Below are 16,878 nucleotides of genomic sequence, written 5' to 3' on the forward strand. Positions count from 1 at the left end.
CACTTTTCCACAATAATTTAAAAGTTTAACTAAGGTTAAAAAAGTAGTTAAAAACTAAAATAATTTGCAACCTTTCTTCGGACAGCGCACTAAAGTAAATAAATAATTAATTCACATTAAACACAAAATAATTATTTTAAAATAAGCTTTCAAAGTGAAATGAAAAAACTAAAAACGGTAATACATAATGAAAATAATACTAGATTACCACAAATAATTAAAAATTTCGATGGGAAAAAATTGGAAAAAGTTGGATGGGAAAATTACCGCGTGGTACATTCACATACAAAATATTATTTCATTTTTTGATCCCCACTCTCGTGCGAAGTAAGTGAAAAGTTGAAATCAAGAGATTTCAACGAATGATACTGGGTCAGTGCTCCATGGAGTACGTTTAGAGATTCAGTGGGCCAAATTAAGCAGTTACATCGAAGTACTTAGGTTTTTACTCCTGCAAATGCGTGATATTCCGCGTAATCTGTTGATTTATTTTCAAAGCCTGCTACACATGAGTAGCTTGCTTACTCTATTAAAGAAATGGATGTTATTTTACGTTTGATCGTTAAGTTAAAAACCGCGACGTAAAAGGCCAATGGTGATTTTTTCAGTGGTACAGGAATAAATAAATAAAAGGAGACACATTCCCTCCTAGTGTTATGCTAAGAAAAAAATCTCGTTGGATGGGCATTAAATGTCGAAGCGTACGAGCAGATCCATTAATATATTCCTCATATTGATGAGTAAGGACTATTCATATGAAACAATATAGGATGGAACATCAACATTTCGCCATTTCTTCGGAGAGGGTATTTTTTTTATATTTGCGAAAATTATCTTAAAAAATCACCCAAGTACATTTCTGATACATATTACGATTTAATCTTATCAATTAATTTCCCAATTCTGTGAGACCGGAACATTCTATGCTTATTAAATAAATTGTGAAGGCTGATACTTCGTGGAAATCTATTGTAGGATATGAAGTAAAGATACTTTGCCTTGTTCCATATAAATATTTACTTAAAAAGGAGTCAACTAGTTGCATTTCTCTGCAGTAGATCCTCATGTTATCCATAAATACCGCCCAAGGCCACAGGATATATTTTTCAAATTTCAAGTTTCAATGGAAATTTTCCTTGCACTGACAAAAAAATGCCTCCAATATTACGGCTATGTTATGATGTGATGTATCACATCATATTGCTCTGGCATATCATGGCTATGTAATGAGTATGATTTATTAGATAAAATTGCGCTGAAACTATAGTCGTAAGTTAGTTGCCTTCAACGATAGGAGTTCAAAGCTAGAAAAATTCAAACTTGGCGCGCCGTAGTGGATTAAAAGTCAGTGGGATGAGGTTCGCTCAGAGAGCTAACGGGTTCGTATAAGTATGATTCTCTCTCCTCGCTTCGATATGCTGGGAGTCGTGGCGTGCTCCTGTAATCCAGCTACTTGGAGGCTTGGTGCAGTGGATGGTATGTGTGCGGGGGTCCTGGCGATGGGTTGTCCCACGTTGACTGGGCGTCCGCACTAAGCTCGGCATCGACATGGCCAACCTGGAGGAGTCTGGGTTTGCCAGGTCGCCTAAGGAGAGGCGGATCGGGCCAGGGGGGGAAACCAAGCAGCCAAAAGTCTCCGTGGCGAGCAGTAGTGGGATCGCGCCCGGGAGTGGGAGCCCACCGACAGCCCGCACACATATCCAGACCTGTACCTTTTGACACTTTTTTTCCCATCGGAATTTTCAATATTTGTAGTAATTGAGTCAAATTTCAGTTTATATTACAATTTTGGGCCTTTTATTTTATCTTGAAAGGTTATTAACGACACTATCAGCATACCTGAGTATTTTATGAACAAATGTCAGGATATTATTTCATTAGGACAAATGATACAGTATTGACTACGGAAAAATGTTTTCGTATTAAAAACTTGGTTTAAAAATCTTAATTTTTAATAATTGCGGTACCTAGTATATTTTTTTGTAAAATTAAATGTTACTTCGTTAAACAATGCATTTATAATTTTAGCATATTAATTACTACTTTACATACCTTTGAAGTATTTTCATTTGACCATTTGACACTTTTTTTCCTATCAGAATTTTCGATACTTGCGGTAATTGAGACAAATTTCAGTTTATTTTGCCGTTTTGAGCATTTTAATTTATTTTCAAAGCTTATTTACGTCATCATCAGTAATATACCAGATATGCTGGGAGTCGCCTAACTGTAAACCATGTTTATCATTACTAATTTTCTGGACGAATGTCTAGGCGATATTTGAGTGCGAAAAATGCTACAGTTATGACCCCCAAAAAAACGTTTTCGCATTAAAAAATTTTTTAGCTTGATTTTTAATAATGGCGATACTTGATATTCACCATCACACCATACATAGTATTAGTAGTAATTGAGTCAAATTTCAGTGTATTTGACCATTTTTAGCCTTTTATTTTTACAGAGTATTTTCGCCAACAACTGTAGTATGAAAATAAAAATTTCTTAATAGTAAAATGTCAAGAATATATTGAAATAGGAAAAATGGCACATTTATGACTAACAAAAATTCTTTCATATCGAAAAGTTTGTTTAAAAAAATCTTAGTTTTTAATAAATGCGATATTTGAGTCATCATCTGGTATATTTTTAGTAAAATGCAAATTCTACTCGGTAAAACAAAGCAGTTATACTTTTAGCATTTAACATACTAATTTTCATGCTTTTTCATCCTTTGAAATATTTTCATGAAAAGATATACACATTTATGAACTTCAATGAACACCAAAAATAAAGACCTTTAGGCAACTTCAGGTACAATTGATATCATCAGTCTAATTACAACTCAATAGGGGAAATAAATTCTTTATTTTTCACCATTACTAATTCTCAACTAATACGCCACGATACGCCATTTTGAAATGAAAACCACTATCTTACTAATCAAATACCGTGATATTCTACGACTGATTTATCTTAATTATTAACGTACGAGTATGTTTCATGCCATAAAAGATGCTTACTTTTTGAAGGCACTGAATTTATAAGTATTTTTCAAATCATGGAAATAATGAGTTAAAGATAAGCTTTACCTTGGTTGTCGCTGTAATCAATTTTTTTCATAAAGAGAAAGTAAATCATGTATGAAATAATAATCCATGCGTGCATACCTTTTCATTCATTTATATTTTCACCTATTATTAAATTTCTATTCCCATAGAACTCTTACTTTTCCGTGAATAAATATAACTCTAAAAAATATATTAATCACCCCTAAATCGTAGCGTTATTATGGTATTCAAAACAATTCATTTATTTTCATGGGCCTGTCTTGTCCATCATATATTGTACAATAACCTTGCAATTCAGGAAAATCAACTAATTGAGGCTAACAAGGCTCATTAAGTACAATTATTGACCTTTAAACGCATTAGGTTTATAAATATGTAGTTTTGATATACTTTTTATCTTTAACGATTATTTTTGGAGACTTTAAAGCATGTCACTTCTCTTCATTAATAAAATGAGTGTAGGTTTCATCTAGAGACTATAAGAATACATAAAAACTGCAATGATTTTCTAATGACTCTCAGTGATTCAGTCTTTTAATTCTACCAGCATTAAACCACGTGGGAGCCCTTAGTTATGTGAAAAAATACATTTAAAAATGCTTAATACACCAATAGCAAGTAGTGAAACGAATCGCTGTCAATGTCTTTCGTTTTCTTTGATGAAGGAAACTACCCTATTATAAAATCTAAATTAGTGCTATTTCTTTTCTATATCTCCTTGTAAAAACCTATCATAACATTATATTATGGGTGTTGAAATGCAACCTTAAACAAATCCCCTAACCTTTTTTTTTTAATTTTGAATGGCTTGGACTAAATTCGCTTCTAATTATGGTGACTTGATCTTCGTGTGATTTAAGTCGGCTGTTTGGTCCCTGCTCATGTGAGTAATTTATGCAGGCAAGCTTCTCTCAGTTTGACCGGTTTCATTTCGGCTGTTTTCCTCAAAAGCAATGAACGGCCAGAATTAACGACCTCATGCATGCGTGCGTTATCGTACCATCGTATTTTTATTACTCGAATGTCTTCCGTCGCGCAATAGAAATCCGCTCAATGACGCTGAAACTTGAGAGAAAACCCCTGTAAATATCGCTGTGGAGTGTACGAATATTAAAACGACTCCGAATGGATTCCATTCCGATCTTAAAATGTATTTAGGAGGGCATGTGAATTTAACGAAATCAAGAACTAAGAAATCACGGATTTTGGGCTAATTAATCATCTTGCCCCTGCGTAGATTTTTCGCGAGGAATAACCTTGCTTTCAGGTCGAATGATGGATTTGTTTCTCTTTGATCCATAGAATTTAAGTATTTTGTAGTATCTCTAAGTTTGAGGGCATTTTCTCGATTCGGTCCTCAAGTCGAAATCGCCTTTGAGCATAAACTTGGAGCTAGGTACTTCGAATGGACATGGTGAACTACTTAAGTAGTAAATTATTATTTTATAATTTTTTCTATTTGTCACTAAGTGGCATGTTACTAGTTCATGTAAAAACATCTTGACTTTTTGCTATATTTCAGTCGATTGGAGGGTAAATAACTTTTTGTTTCTACTTTTCAGTCTATTTTCATATTCTTTTCATATCTTAATATTTTTGTTATGTTACAGGTCACATTTTATTTTTATAGCATTTGGTGCATGAATCACTCTTGAATTGTTACATAATTCACGTACCTACCGTATCAAGTTGCCAACGTGGAAACCGCTTGAGCAGCATGTAATTGGAATTATTTTCAGGAGTTTAACATTTACCAATCTTCAATACCCTTTAATTGGAAATTTTTCGGAAAAAATGAAAGTAGTTATCATTTACTTTTTAAATATGTGCTCGTCTCACGGTAAAAACCGTTTCGAATAGGGGCAAAATTATCTTCCGACGACAGCAAACTCGTGTCTTAAATATATCCTGAATGTCAAAAGAAATTTTTTCCTAGATCTGAAATTTTTCCTACGTCTAGGCCACTTTGAAAAATTATATATTTAGTTTTTAATTTTATATTTTGTTGCTACCCTTCTACCAATTTTAGGAAACTTTTCTGAATATCCGACTAAGCATGAAAAGGATCCTCCTAGCTCAGTGTTTTCAATGCACTATCATTTCATTTGCGTTCATTTCCTACTTTTGGTATAACATCAAGAGAACTGTAGCTCATCTAAGCTCATCTTACCGAACTTTGATACTTAAATTTTTGTGTTAAATAGGGGTAAAAATAAATCATGAAAATAAACCCAACTCGCACAGAACCGGGATAACCGTATTCCATTAATGTCTGACGTTAGGCCCTCCTGATGAAATCAGGAAGCTTTAGCCAATCGTCTTGCAGACTTAACTACCGATCGCAGGTTAGAACCTTGCTTGAGTCACGAAAATCTTATTTTCATGAGTATTCAATCTTATACGAACCGTAAAGCTTCCACCATTCAGTATTCTCGACGAATCACGTAATGGACTCCATAATCTCAGCGAATTTCAACACTCACCGTCTCTGATTTGAGTGCATTTCCAGGTCTCAATTCTAACCTGCAAATCAACTATAAGCGCAGATGTTGAGTGAAGTACGTCTCGGTATGCTTACCGAATAGGCTTAGGCGTTTCTTTGAGATTCAATGAAAAGGAAATGGGAAAGTTGAAAGTCCTGTTGAGAGAGGAGAAATACTCGCCATAAATCCTCACATACGTGTTCAAATAATGATTATTTGGACAAGATGAACATGCGAAGAAAATCATAACCTGGGTGATAAGAAACAGACAATTTATGAAGAATCAGTGTATACCTGAGGTTCAAGGTTCACAAATGAGAATCCGACTTAAGTCACCTGTTAATTGTCGTGAAATTGGCGAAACAAAAAAAAATATTTTTCGTTTGCAAGCTAAATTTTTCTGGAATTTTATACAATCTAGCTTCACTATTTCATGAAGTAAATACCATTTTTCACATAGGATAGCAGATGCTTTTTTTAGAAAGACGAGCCATAATCAATGCATAGCAGACTTGACGAAACTTTCATCTTTAATAGTTGTCTTCAGAGAACAAATACTAAATGCATAGAATCCGTAGCACAATTTGCGTCTTTGTGTTATTGTGATTGAGATAGAATTCCAGAATGAGACCCACTTATTTATGCTCGCCGAATTGAAGATGGTAAGTATTTTCGTGGGTAGAAATAACATTTGGTTCTGCTCGTCAAATACTGATAACTAATTAAATTAACGCGAATACAGTATCACCTGTTCGTTTCTGACTAAAAGCTCTTAGCATATTTTTCAATTTGAATTTTGAGCGGTTAGCAGGAGTAAAAATTACCCCGACAGCTGTACAAACCTCGCACTAAAACAGAACAAGGATAATCTATCTATGAATTTCCAGATTCCTATGTTTTTAAATCACTCACCAGAGAATCAGGAAGTTGCAGCCAAACATTTTTCCTACTTGCCCGGTTTTTTGGAGCATAACTTAAGTCACGAATATCTTCGTATAGCTATATACTTTTTATTTTATAATAGTAGCAATAAATTTTAGGCCGAACAGTATTTCCATTAAAATATTAAATAAACGCACACACTCCAGCTGGTTTTTAACTCTCGAAGTCTCTTATTTGAGTGCATTTCCAAGATTCGGCTCTTAAGGCGAAATCGCGTTTGAGCTAGATACTCCGAATTCATCCAACTTTTATTGAAGCTATGTACTCCTAATAGACTTGGCGGAGCACTTTGCGCCCTCAGAGATAAGCCGGTAGTGTTTTTCCCTGCGATGAGCATTTTCGCCGAAGTCATTAAGCTTACAACATGGACGCGGGCCGATCATTAAATCCTGAGAGCTCGTTACGAAAAGTTCGTACGTGACGTCTGCTCTATCTCCGCCGACACAGGCGCCTAAAATTCCTTTACTTTCACATTCAATCGGTCGTAATGGATATTCCAACGCGTAGGCGGAGCCCCTCGCTCGTAAAACTCGGACAGTAGTGACCTGGGACGCTGTAAGGAATCCAATTCCTACCCATTCGACGGTGAAAATTATGCCCTCGGATTATATCGAGCGGGAGGTACCCACGCCTCGATTTTTGATCATTACTGGCGAGTCATAAGCCTATACCCTTCTCTCGTCGGCACAAGTAAGTTCCTCTACTTAATCGGACTGGCCCGGTCGCTATGCTTTCGATCCGTGCTTTCTCTTTATACCTTCCTCTGAATATAAATTCCGATCGTGTTCGCCCGTATTTTTCACGTTCTCTAGGTATCTCGAGAAAAAGGTGTGTAAGCTAACAACCTACACATTCAAGCGGCTCATTTTTCACTGACTTCCATGAAATGTCACACAAATTTCACACTCATGAAAAAAAAAATAGATGTTTTCAAGGTTGGAAAGAACATCCTCTCTCCTTTGCTTAGTTTATGTACCGTATATAAGGGTTACTTTGGCTCATTTTCAAAAAATTTTTTTTAATTCTTCACATTTACACTTTTTTAGGTCTTTATAACATTATAACACATAACTGTCTTTAGTACAGCATCCGAATAGTTTTAAACTATTTTTTAAATTATGTTTACTTAAGAAAATATTTTTAACTGGGCCAATGTTACCCAAAAGTTTGGGTTACTTTGGCCCAAGGTAGTTTTAACCACTCAAAAGCATTTTAAGAGTAACTAGGTCTAAATAAAGACTTGGATTCAGGAGAAATCAATTTATTTTATGTAAAACACATTTCGAGGCAAGTTTAAACATGTTTGTTTCAAAGAAAGTACATTTTTTCAAAATATATTTTTACATAAAGATCTTATAAGTAATTAAAGAGTTCAACTATACTAATGCAGAAAACATGAAGTTGCACAAAATGTGAGTGTTATTTTATTTTTATTTTTTCCCATTTATTATTTTAACCGAATTAAATTTTCTATATTTTAAATCCTTATCTATGGAAATATAAAAAAGCACGTAGCTCCACCTGTGGCCCAAACAGCCCCAGTATTTTTTTATAGTTAGTCTTGTTTCATATTTAAAATTGAATATAAGCCGGCATATCGATGGCTAAGTCCTAATAACACGTATCTCAAATTCGGCCGGTTTGAGACAGGTATCTTAAGCAAAGCGTAATGACATTAAAAAAATAAAATACAAGCAAAAAACAACTCTTTGCTTGCAAATGAATGCTTCTTTTTCAATTTTATGAACTTTTGGTTTTTAATTTCAGTGCGCAAGTAACAATTATTAATCGTTTTTTTGCTCTCCTGAAATCTGCTATTTTTGAGATATGTGTTGTTAGAACTTAGCCATCGATATGGACATTTTCAATGATATTTTTTGTGTAAGTTCCAACACTTTTATTCGGTTGTTTTGCCAGCCTCTTACGGAACTGCAGCCGGAAACAGGGCAGATGTAATAAAGAAAGGCCAACTACTGACTTTGACTCAGAAAAAAAACAACACAACATGAATTTAAAGGATTCATTATGGGTGGAAACGAGGTTAGCAAAAGTACAACCTACTTTGGTCCAGAAAAAAAGCAGGGCCAAATTAGGTCTTAATTGTGAGGTTTGGAGACCTGTTGCTATTTAGAACTTTTTACATATAAACCTTATTAGTACTTGAAATATCAACTATACAAATGCCTTAACTATTGAATTATGCTCATTAAATATAATTAATACTTACTTATCAGACTTGTGGCAGATGTAGAGCTGTTTTCGGAAACAAAAGTTTAAGGACACAGAAATACATGTCGTTGCACAAAGAAAAGAAAACCACTTGTGGTGAAAAATCAAAATGCTTGGAAATTATCACTAAAATCTTGAAACTTGATGCTTCATCCGAGTGAAAACTGCTGGTATCAGTTAAAAAAAACCTATTTCCTTGAGGTAACCATAGTACGTTATACTTTTTTCTCAGTTTGGGCCAAAGAAGGACCCCATGGCCATAAAGAAACCACTATTACGGTATTTCACTATATGCACCATATTTTAGCTTTAAATTTAATTCTCATTGGTATCTTCTGTGTTACTTTCAGGTTTGCTAGGAATCGAAATATCTTTGTCTTTAATTCACTTCACCCTGCTTTGTACCACACATGGCATTCGTATTAGCTTCCTAGACAGATTAGTCTCGGCAGTTCCGGCATTGAGTGAATGAGTGTTGCTATCGTAATCCTGCCTTCCAAAAACTGCAGGCATTCGTATTGCGAAAACGGGTGAATTAAAGGGAAATATCTAATCCCAATCCATTGAAATCGCCGCCTTTGTTGTTGATCTTACACGGTTACGAAATAACCTTGTGGTCAACAACACGACGGACGTTTCGTTACATGAAGAAGACTTACGGTCACTTATGTTAAAATTAGTGATAAATGTTCCCGTCAATTGGTCAACGACTTCCTCTTTTGCGAACCCCTTTGCAGCTGTTTCTATCAATGGCACACTTGAATTGGGTCAGCATTCTCCTTTACTATCGCGGAACGTGAGGCCATCAATTCTCCTCGGTCAGTCATCATTTTCATCGCTTGGTCATCGAATAACTAACTATAGTTTGACGTAGCTCCAGGCGATAAAGGCGCTGCTCAACATTGCGCCAATCTCTAGCGTCATCGGATATCGTCACCTTAAATTTAAAACCTCGTATATCAAAAATATCAAAATTTACAGTACATCGCCTCGCCGGAATAGGGTAGTTTCCTTCATCAAAGAAAACGAAAGGCATTGATTGCTATTCGTACCCACCATTAGTGTATTCATAATATACAAATTATTTGGTTTTAGAAATCCCAGTTTAGACGAATGTTAATGGTCAATTTTAACCTCATTTGAAAAAGGTCAGATTGGCGCCCATGCAATGCCACTCCACGTGACGTCACAGGTACCTAGAAGCTATACGAGTAGATAGGAGTTTTACATCGTCTGAGATTACCAATGCATGCATGGGGCACAGAGCTCAGGGAAACATCTCTTAATAATCACCTATTCAAACTGCCTATTGTCGGAAAGTTTCCTTCCTTGGTTTGATAGGGTATTAATAATCTTTATTTAAGCCAAGCGCTACCTGCTAGCAGGGTACTCTACGCCGCTGCTGCCATGCTCGGCAGCAAGCAGCTTGCATCGTATCGGCGTTCATAGCCTCGCACCCAGGTGGCCTCACGCAGGAGTGGTCAGACGTCACACGCCTGCTTTTCCCAGCATTCATACTTAGCCGTCGCGTTTTCGCGCGCTTGAAAATTTTCACTTTTCATTAAATCGCGAAAAATAGATATTGTCATTTCAAAATCTAAAAGCGTAAAATACTTACTTCAGGAGTTATAATCTTTCGATTTAGGCAAAAAAATAGTAAACCACCCTATATCTAGTTCGTTGACTACACTTTGCCCAGCCGCTAAGTATCTCTCCATTGCATTTCCAATTTTTTTATTTCAGTTATTATTTTGCTCAATAGTCAAGTATGGCAGGAAGTTTATATTTTAAGGGGAAAGAATATGGTTGGAAAGGAATGTGTTGCGCGATTGTAGTTATGCATGTTAACGCAGACGTTCATAAAAGTTTATAAATGCTTCGGTATTTAAATTAATCTGGGGTTATATCAATGGTATGGCAAATAAGATATGCCCATCCCATCTATAAATAATAAGTCGATACCAATAACAGTGATAATAGCGTTTGCTTTTCATTTGGAGTTAGCTTTTTAGTAAAATAATAGTTCCTCAAATCTTTCCAAGTATCTAGTATCATTTATCATACTATTGAAACAATCTGAAATCCCTTAAATATGATTTGGCACAAGACTATTTGAGAGTATATACTAAGAGTATTTTGTGAATATAACAATGTGATTTTTATTATAAATGCATCATCTTAATTGACAGATGTTTCTTGAATATCTTATTATTGCAAACCCACCAATATTTTTAGAAATATTCCACTAGTATTTTCATCCAACCAATTCTGTTCTTATTTTATCCAATGAATCACAATCCTGTGGCAAGGATCACAGTTAACTGCTACGCATCGCATGATGAAGCATTAAATTTAACTGTAGTCGTAATCAATTTTTAATCCAGTCGTTATATTTTTTCGATTTTACTGAAAGGGTCTCGCGGACAACTGCTACGCAATACGTGATGAATCATTAAATTTAACTTTAGTCGTAATAAATTTTTTATCCAGTCGTTATATTTTTTTCGATTTTACGGAATGATCATTTTTTCCTAAGGAAATATGATTCTGATAACTTTTCAAGTTAAATTTAGCTTTCTTTCTCATCTTAAAATACTCAACTATTGAAAGGAATAGTGCCGAGATATCAAAGGTTGGACAACTTGATTTCGCATTCGGGAAAGTGAACATATTTGATAAAATTTTATTATGTACTATAGATTATGCAGTGAACTGATTGACTTTAATGCAAAAAACATATAATAAAAAAATTCTCTTGTACACATCAGTGTATTTAGTTTCTCGTGATGAAAATACTTATTTAAACTCAACGAATTCACTTTTTTGACAGTATCTGGCTCTATTGTATTTTTTCTTACCTCCGCGTACCTTTCTTTTCGTTCGGCCAATATTATTCTTAAATCTTACGTCTTCTAGTCATTTTGGATGCTTCCATCTCGAACAAAGGGATAATGATCGAGTTCTGAGACCAGAGGCAACCGATGGCGAGCAATGAAGCCGCACCGGAAGGAGGTCAAGTGTTTTGAGGGAGTCGTTTTTTATGGTCATTTCGGCCCACCTGAGGTAAAAACCTGATCTTCATTGTGCCTCAAGTCCTGAGCTCAAGTGCGTAAGCAGAAAGAAAGGCAAAGTAAAATGCCCGACCTATCGCAATCACTCTGTCCCTCAATATGTCGACCAGGAAAGTCAATCGAGATAGAAATACTGACGTATCTTGATTTTCTGGCCCATAAATCCGTATGTCACAATATCAGTCAACAATGGACGAAATCTCAGATACTCTTTTATGGATCAAATTTTACTCATACGATTTTCTATGCAAGAAATTCAAGATACGCCTTATCCATACGAGTTACCCCCATTGCTAAACGTTAAATTAAGCGGGCCCATAAGTTTTTTACGTTAACTTAAATGCTCTAGCTTTGATTTGTTGCATTTTATTCTGGAAATACTTTGAAATATATATTATCTATGCTTATGGATTGCTATAAAATTGTATGCCAGAATAGCTGTCAACAATAGACGAAATTTCAGATACGATAAATGGATCAAATTTTACAAATTCAATTTTCTGAACTAGAAATTCAAGATACACCAGAATGGAATGATTTTTTGAGATACTACTTCGGCTAGGAGCGGTGAATATGTCTTCCAATTCTTCTTACTCGTCATCTTAGAGGCTTGAAATCATTTACTTATCCGAGATGCTAAACGTTTAATTAACTAGGATCCGAGTGGATTGGAAGTCAGTGGGGTGAGGTTCGCTCAGAGAGCTAACGGGTTCGTATAAGTATGATTCTCTCTCCTCGCTTCGATATGCTGGGAGTCGTGGCGTGCTCCTGTAATCCAGCTACTTGGAGGCTTGGTGCAGTGGATGGTATGGGTGCGGGGGTCCTGGCGATGGGTTGTCCCACGTTGACTGGGCGTCCGCACTAAGCTCGGCATCGACATGGCCAACCTGGAGGAGTCTGGGTTTGCCAGGTCGCCTAAGGAGAGGCGGATCGGGCCAGGGGGGGAAACCAAGCAGCCAAAAGTCTCCGTGGCGAGCAGTAGTGGGATCGCGCCCGGGAGTGGGAGCCCACCGACAGCCCGCACACATATCCAGACCTGTACCTTTTGACACTTTTTTTCCCATCGGAATTTTCAATATTTGTAGTAATTGAGTCAAATTTCAGTTTATATTACAATTTTGGGCCTTTTATTTTATCTTGAAAGCTTATTAACGACACCATCAGCATACCTGAATATTTTATGAACAAATGTCAGGATATTATTTCATTAGGACAAATGATACAGTATTGACTACGGAAAAATGTTTTCGTATTAAAAACTTGGTTTAAAAATCTTAATTTTTAATAATTGCGGTATTTGATTCATCATCTAGTATATTTTTTAGTGAAATTAAATGTTACTTCGTTAAACAATGCATTTATAATTTTAGCATATTAATTACTACTTTACATACCTTTGAAGTATTTTCATGAAAAGATAAATACCTTTTTGAACTTCAATGGGAACTAAAATAAGGGCCTATAGGCAACTTCAGGTATAATTGGTAACATCAGTTTCTATTTCAACTCAACATCGGAAAGCCTATGGTCTTCAACCCGCGTCCCGCCGGCTAATTTCTTGTGGCCCCTGGAGGCTTAAGGAAATGTTGTAACGTACCACACAATAATTATTATGCATCGACAAACTCGTCAAAAATAAGCAATGTCAAAAATCGCATAGAGTAATTGAACTTTTTAACCAAATGAGATTATTGTACTTTGAAATTGTTTTTTTTTTAATATGGTGATAAAGTGACGTGGAGCATTGTGGGGTCCAGACGATGCGAAATTGATTTTTGGCCCTCTCATTAAAAATGTTTGAAAACCCCTCCATTAGACTATCAGAATCCCCTTTATACTAGAGATTTTTTTCCCTTTTTTTTAGGAAATAGTGCAAAACATAATCCCCTGTTATGTTATCAGTGATGTGGTATACGTGTAGTTTTGTGGTATCTCCAACTCTAGTTCATTTACATAGACTGAGTTTTTATTTGTTTTCTTTCTGTTTACTCATTAAAGCGCTTGCGGAAATTGCCCTACGAACAGGACGGCATGTTTTGATCCACAATGCATCACAGGTGACGGATATGAGAAGACGGTGCTGACAGTCAACAGAAAAATCCCTGGACCAGCTATTCACGTGAGTATCTTGACTAAAGAGGCCTCATTTTACTCCTCTTTCGCTTATTTGGCATTTGGGTTTAGATATTCTTTTGTCTATTTATTTTATATATTCAAGCTATCATTCTGGACTGTAAAGATGTGTAAGTGACTCTGTGAGCTTAGCTTTACGCTGACAAAAATTCAGCGACTCTTGCCAGAACAGCGAAAAAAATTTGTTTTGCTTGCGGAGAACATTTTATTACAAGCCATTGTGCCTGCGTAATATCAGTGGGAGAGATCGTAAATGTTTCATTTTAAGGGTTGTTCGGTCGATTTCGGACACGAGAGATCTCAGTTTCGTTCTGATTTGTTAAAATTTTATTGTTAAATAATTTACTTTTTATCATTAATCATTCTAGCAATTTTTGTGTTTATCTGAATAAATTTTAAAAGTATGCCTTAATGCATAAACGAGTCTTGAACGTAGCCCGAACAAAGTCTTACGGTAAGTCTTTATCGACGATTCAACACCAACATTTTTTGTGAAAACTGCGAAAATGCTTCGAATAAACGATTGAAGGGGAAAACTTTGAGTATATTCAGAAATGAGTTCAAATATAGCATTAAAATTATAGAAATCCGTCGGAAAACACTTAAAACTTGGTTGTTACTTCAATGAGATGGAGAATAGGCTCAGTTTATGGAGCCAGGAAAGGAGATGAAGGATGAATAGAGAGCTGGTTTCGTGTTAATAGTAAGACATTATTGATGACGGAAGCGCAAGTGCCAAACCGTCAAACGCGCAGTCTGTACTCACGGTCGAAATTAATTATTTTCCTAGCATTATACGCGTACACACAACCATCATAGCCCGTATGCACTTTCAAATTCGAGAAATTCGCTTTTACAACATTAAGCTTAGTCAAGCATTCACTTTCATTTTTCACCCTTTCATCCAATCCTTTAATAATGTTAATAATAAGTGTGTTTTGGCTTCAGTACCATTCCAAATAAACCCAAAATGTGTGACTAAAAAAGTAGTACTTTCCCTAAATCTTTTACCAGTACCTGAACTCTATTCTCTCTCGTACGCCTCGCAACATTACAGCGGGCTGTAACTTCACCAAATTTGATTTTCCTGAGATTTTCAAATATAAATATATGAAATGGATAAATGAAAGAGAGTAGACAAAAATCGGCGGATAAATATTCTCATGTGATATTTCTCTACCGAATCGAGAAAAATCGAATATCCACTGAAAAGCTAGAAATATCCCCACATCCATTTCTATCCCATGGGATATTTCTCTACCGGAAATTTTGAATTTTTTTTCAGTTTTAGTCGGATTCTAGTTGAAGAAGGCTTTACATTTACTGTATTTAATAAAAATTTTAATGCAGCCCTCCCACATATGTGTTGAAAACGTTTAAATTGTTATAACATGATTATAGTAGAGGTCACAATAGATTTGTACAAGCCGAAGATATCTTTTCATCGTCTCTGCGAAATAATAATAATAAATTCGTTTATTTCGTGGGCCTTGTGGCCCATGAGAAAATTATTGTACAACTTTTACAAGTTCAGCATGACATTACAATCATAAAAGAAAAGAAAAAATGAAAAGAAATACAAAATATTCACTCGTTGCAGACCGCCGTTAACTTACAGACAATTCGGCAAAACAATATTAACGAAAGGAAAATTATCATACTGCGATATAACTGACTAATTATTACAAGAAATTAAGGTGACAATTTATTATGACAATAGTGCCACACACACAATATTTTCAAAAAAAGAAATGACAGATTGGTATAACACTCTAATTTGACACAATTTTAAACTCAATTTTCTGCAAAAATATGTTTGAACCAAGAATATGTTTGAGAAGATTATTGTACAACTTATACAAGTTCAGCGTGACATTACATTCATAAAAGAAAAGAAAAAATGAAAATAAATACAAAAGATTCACTCGTTGCAAACCGCCGTTAACATACAGACAATTCGGCAATACACCGCAAAATAATCATATCGTGATACTCAAGGAAAAGTACTCGAGCGTACCAATAGATCTGTCTGTCAATATCTTGCCTGGTATATTGGTAATATTCGTATGGCTAGGCGTGTACGATGTTATGGTGTCTTTTCATTTTTTTCTCCTACGTATCTCGGCCGCATAGTGAATAAAACTCATCGCGTATCCACTGAATGGATACTTTCTTTTTTTCCACTAACTTTAACGCAAGAAATCAGAAAAGAACTTATTTCCTACTTCAGAAGTTTTCAGGAGCTTGGTAACGATGCCAGTTTTCGTGAAGCGTCCTGCTTTCCTTTGATATTTTTGTTATTTTGTGCATAAAATCAGTCGGTGTTGGTTATGAAGCCCTCAAGTTTTTCCAATGCACGGTGAATTGAAAAAAACCGGCTTTTAAACTTAAAAATCTGTTTACCAACTGGATCACTTTCAGTCCGCGACATTCCTCATCGTTTATTCCATCGTTCCAGTTCAACAACTATGGACATATATCCCTTAACACTTAGGAAATGGACTGGTTTTGCGTGTAAGCATTTGTATATATTTTTAGTTCTATTAAAATGCTATAGCGGGAATGCAAGCGGAGAAAAAATTTTCATTCATATTTACTTCAATAGTAGAACATCATTGTAGAATACGACTCTTGCTAGGTATCACAAGTGCATTCACTCATCACTTAGTGGATAGTATACGGCTCGTGTCCGACGCGGATAACGACTTATTGTTAGTGAATAAATTAAATAAGTGAATAAATGTCACAACCCATCGAGGCCGGAACTCAGGTATAAAAATAGTTCTCATAATATGACTCCATCACCTACTAATTGAAAAACTAGGCTTTAATTGGAGAAAATGAGAGTACGGCAGATTTTTTAGTTTAATAGCTTTCATTTAAACCCAATTAGTCAATTTTAATGAATGATTCAGATTAACCTACACACGAGCAGTGACGCAGGGATATTAC

General features: G+C 35.5%; 1 protein-coding gene across 8 annotated transcripts in view; it reads left to right on the forward strand.

Annotated features, from left to right (window-relative positions):
• Nucleotides 1–16,878, forward strand: part of LOC124159080 (laccase-1-like) — a 151,839-nt gene that overhangs the window by 103,119 nt on the left and 31,842 nt on the right. For all 8 annotated transcript variants that reach the window (XM_046534611.1, XM_046534615.1, XM_046534612.1 and 5 more), the window contains one exon: nt 13,792–13,912. In XM_046534611.1, the coding sequence (XP_046390567.1) occupies nt 13,792–13,912 (121 nt within the window). The remainder of the gene's footprint in view (nt 1–13,791; nt 13,913–16,878) is intronic.

This window comes from Ischnura elegans, chromosome 5, assembly GCF_921293095.1.
Source record: "Ischnura elegans chromosome 5, ioIscEleg1.1, whole genome shotgun sequence".
Lineage (NCBI taxonomy): Eukaryota > Metazoa > Arthropoda > Insecta > Odonata > Coenagrionidae > Ischnura > Ischnura elegans.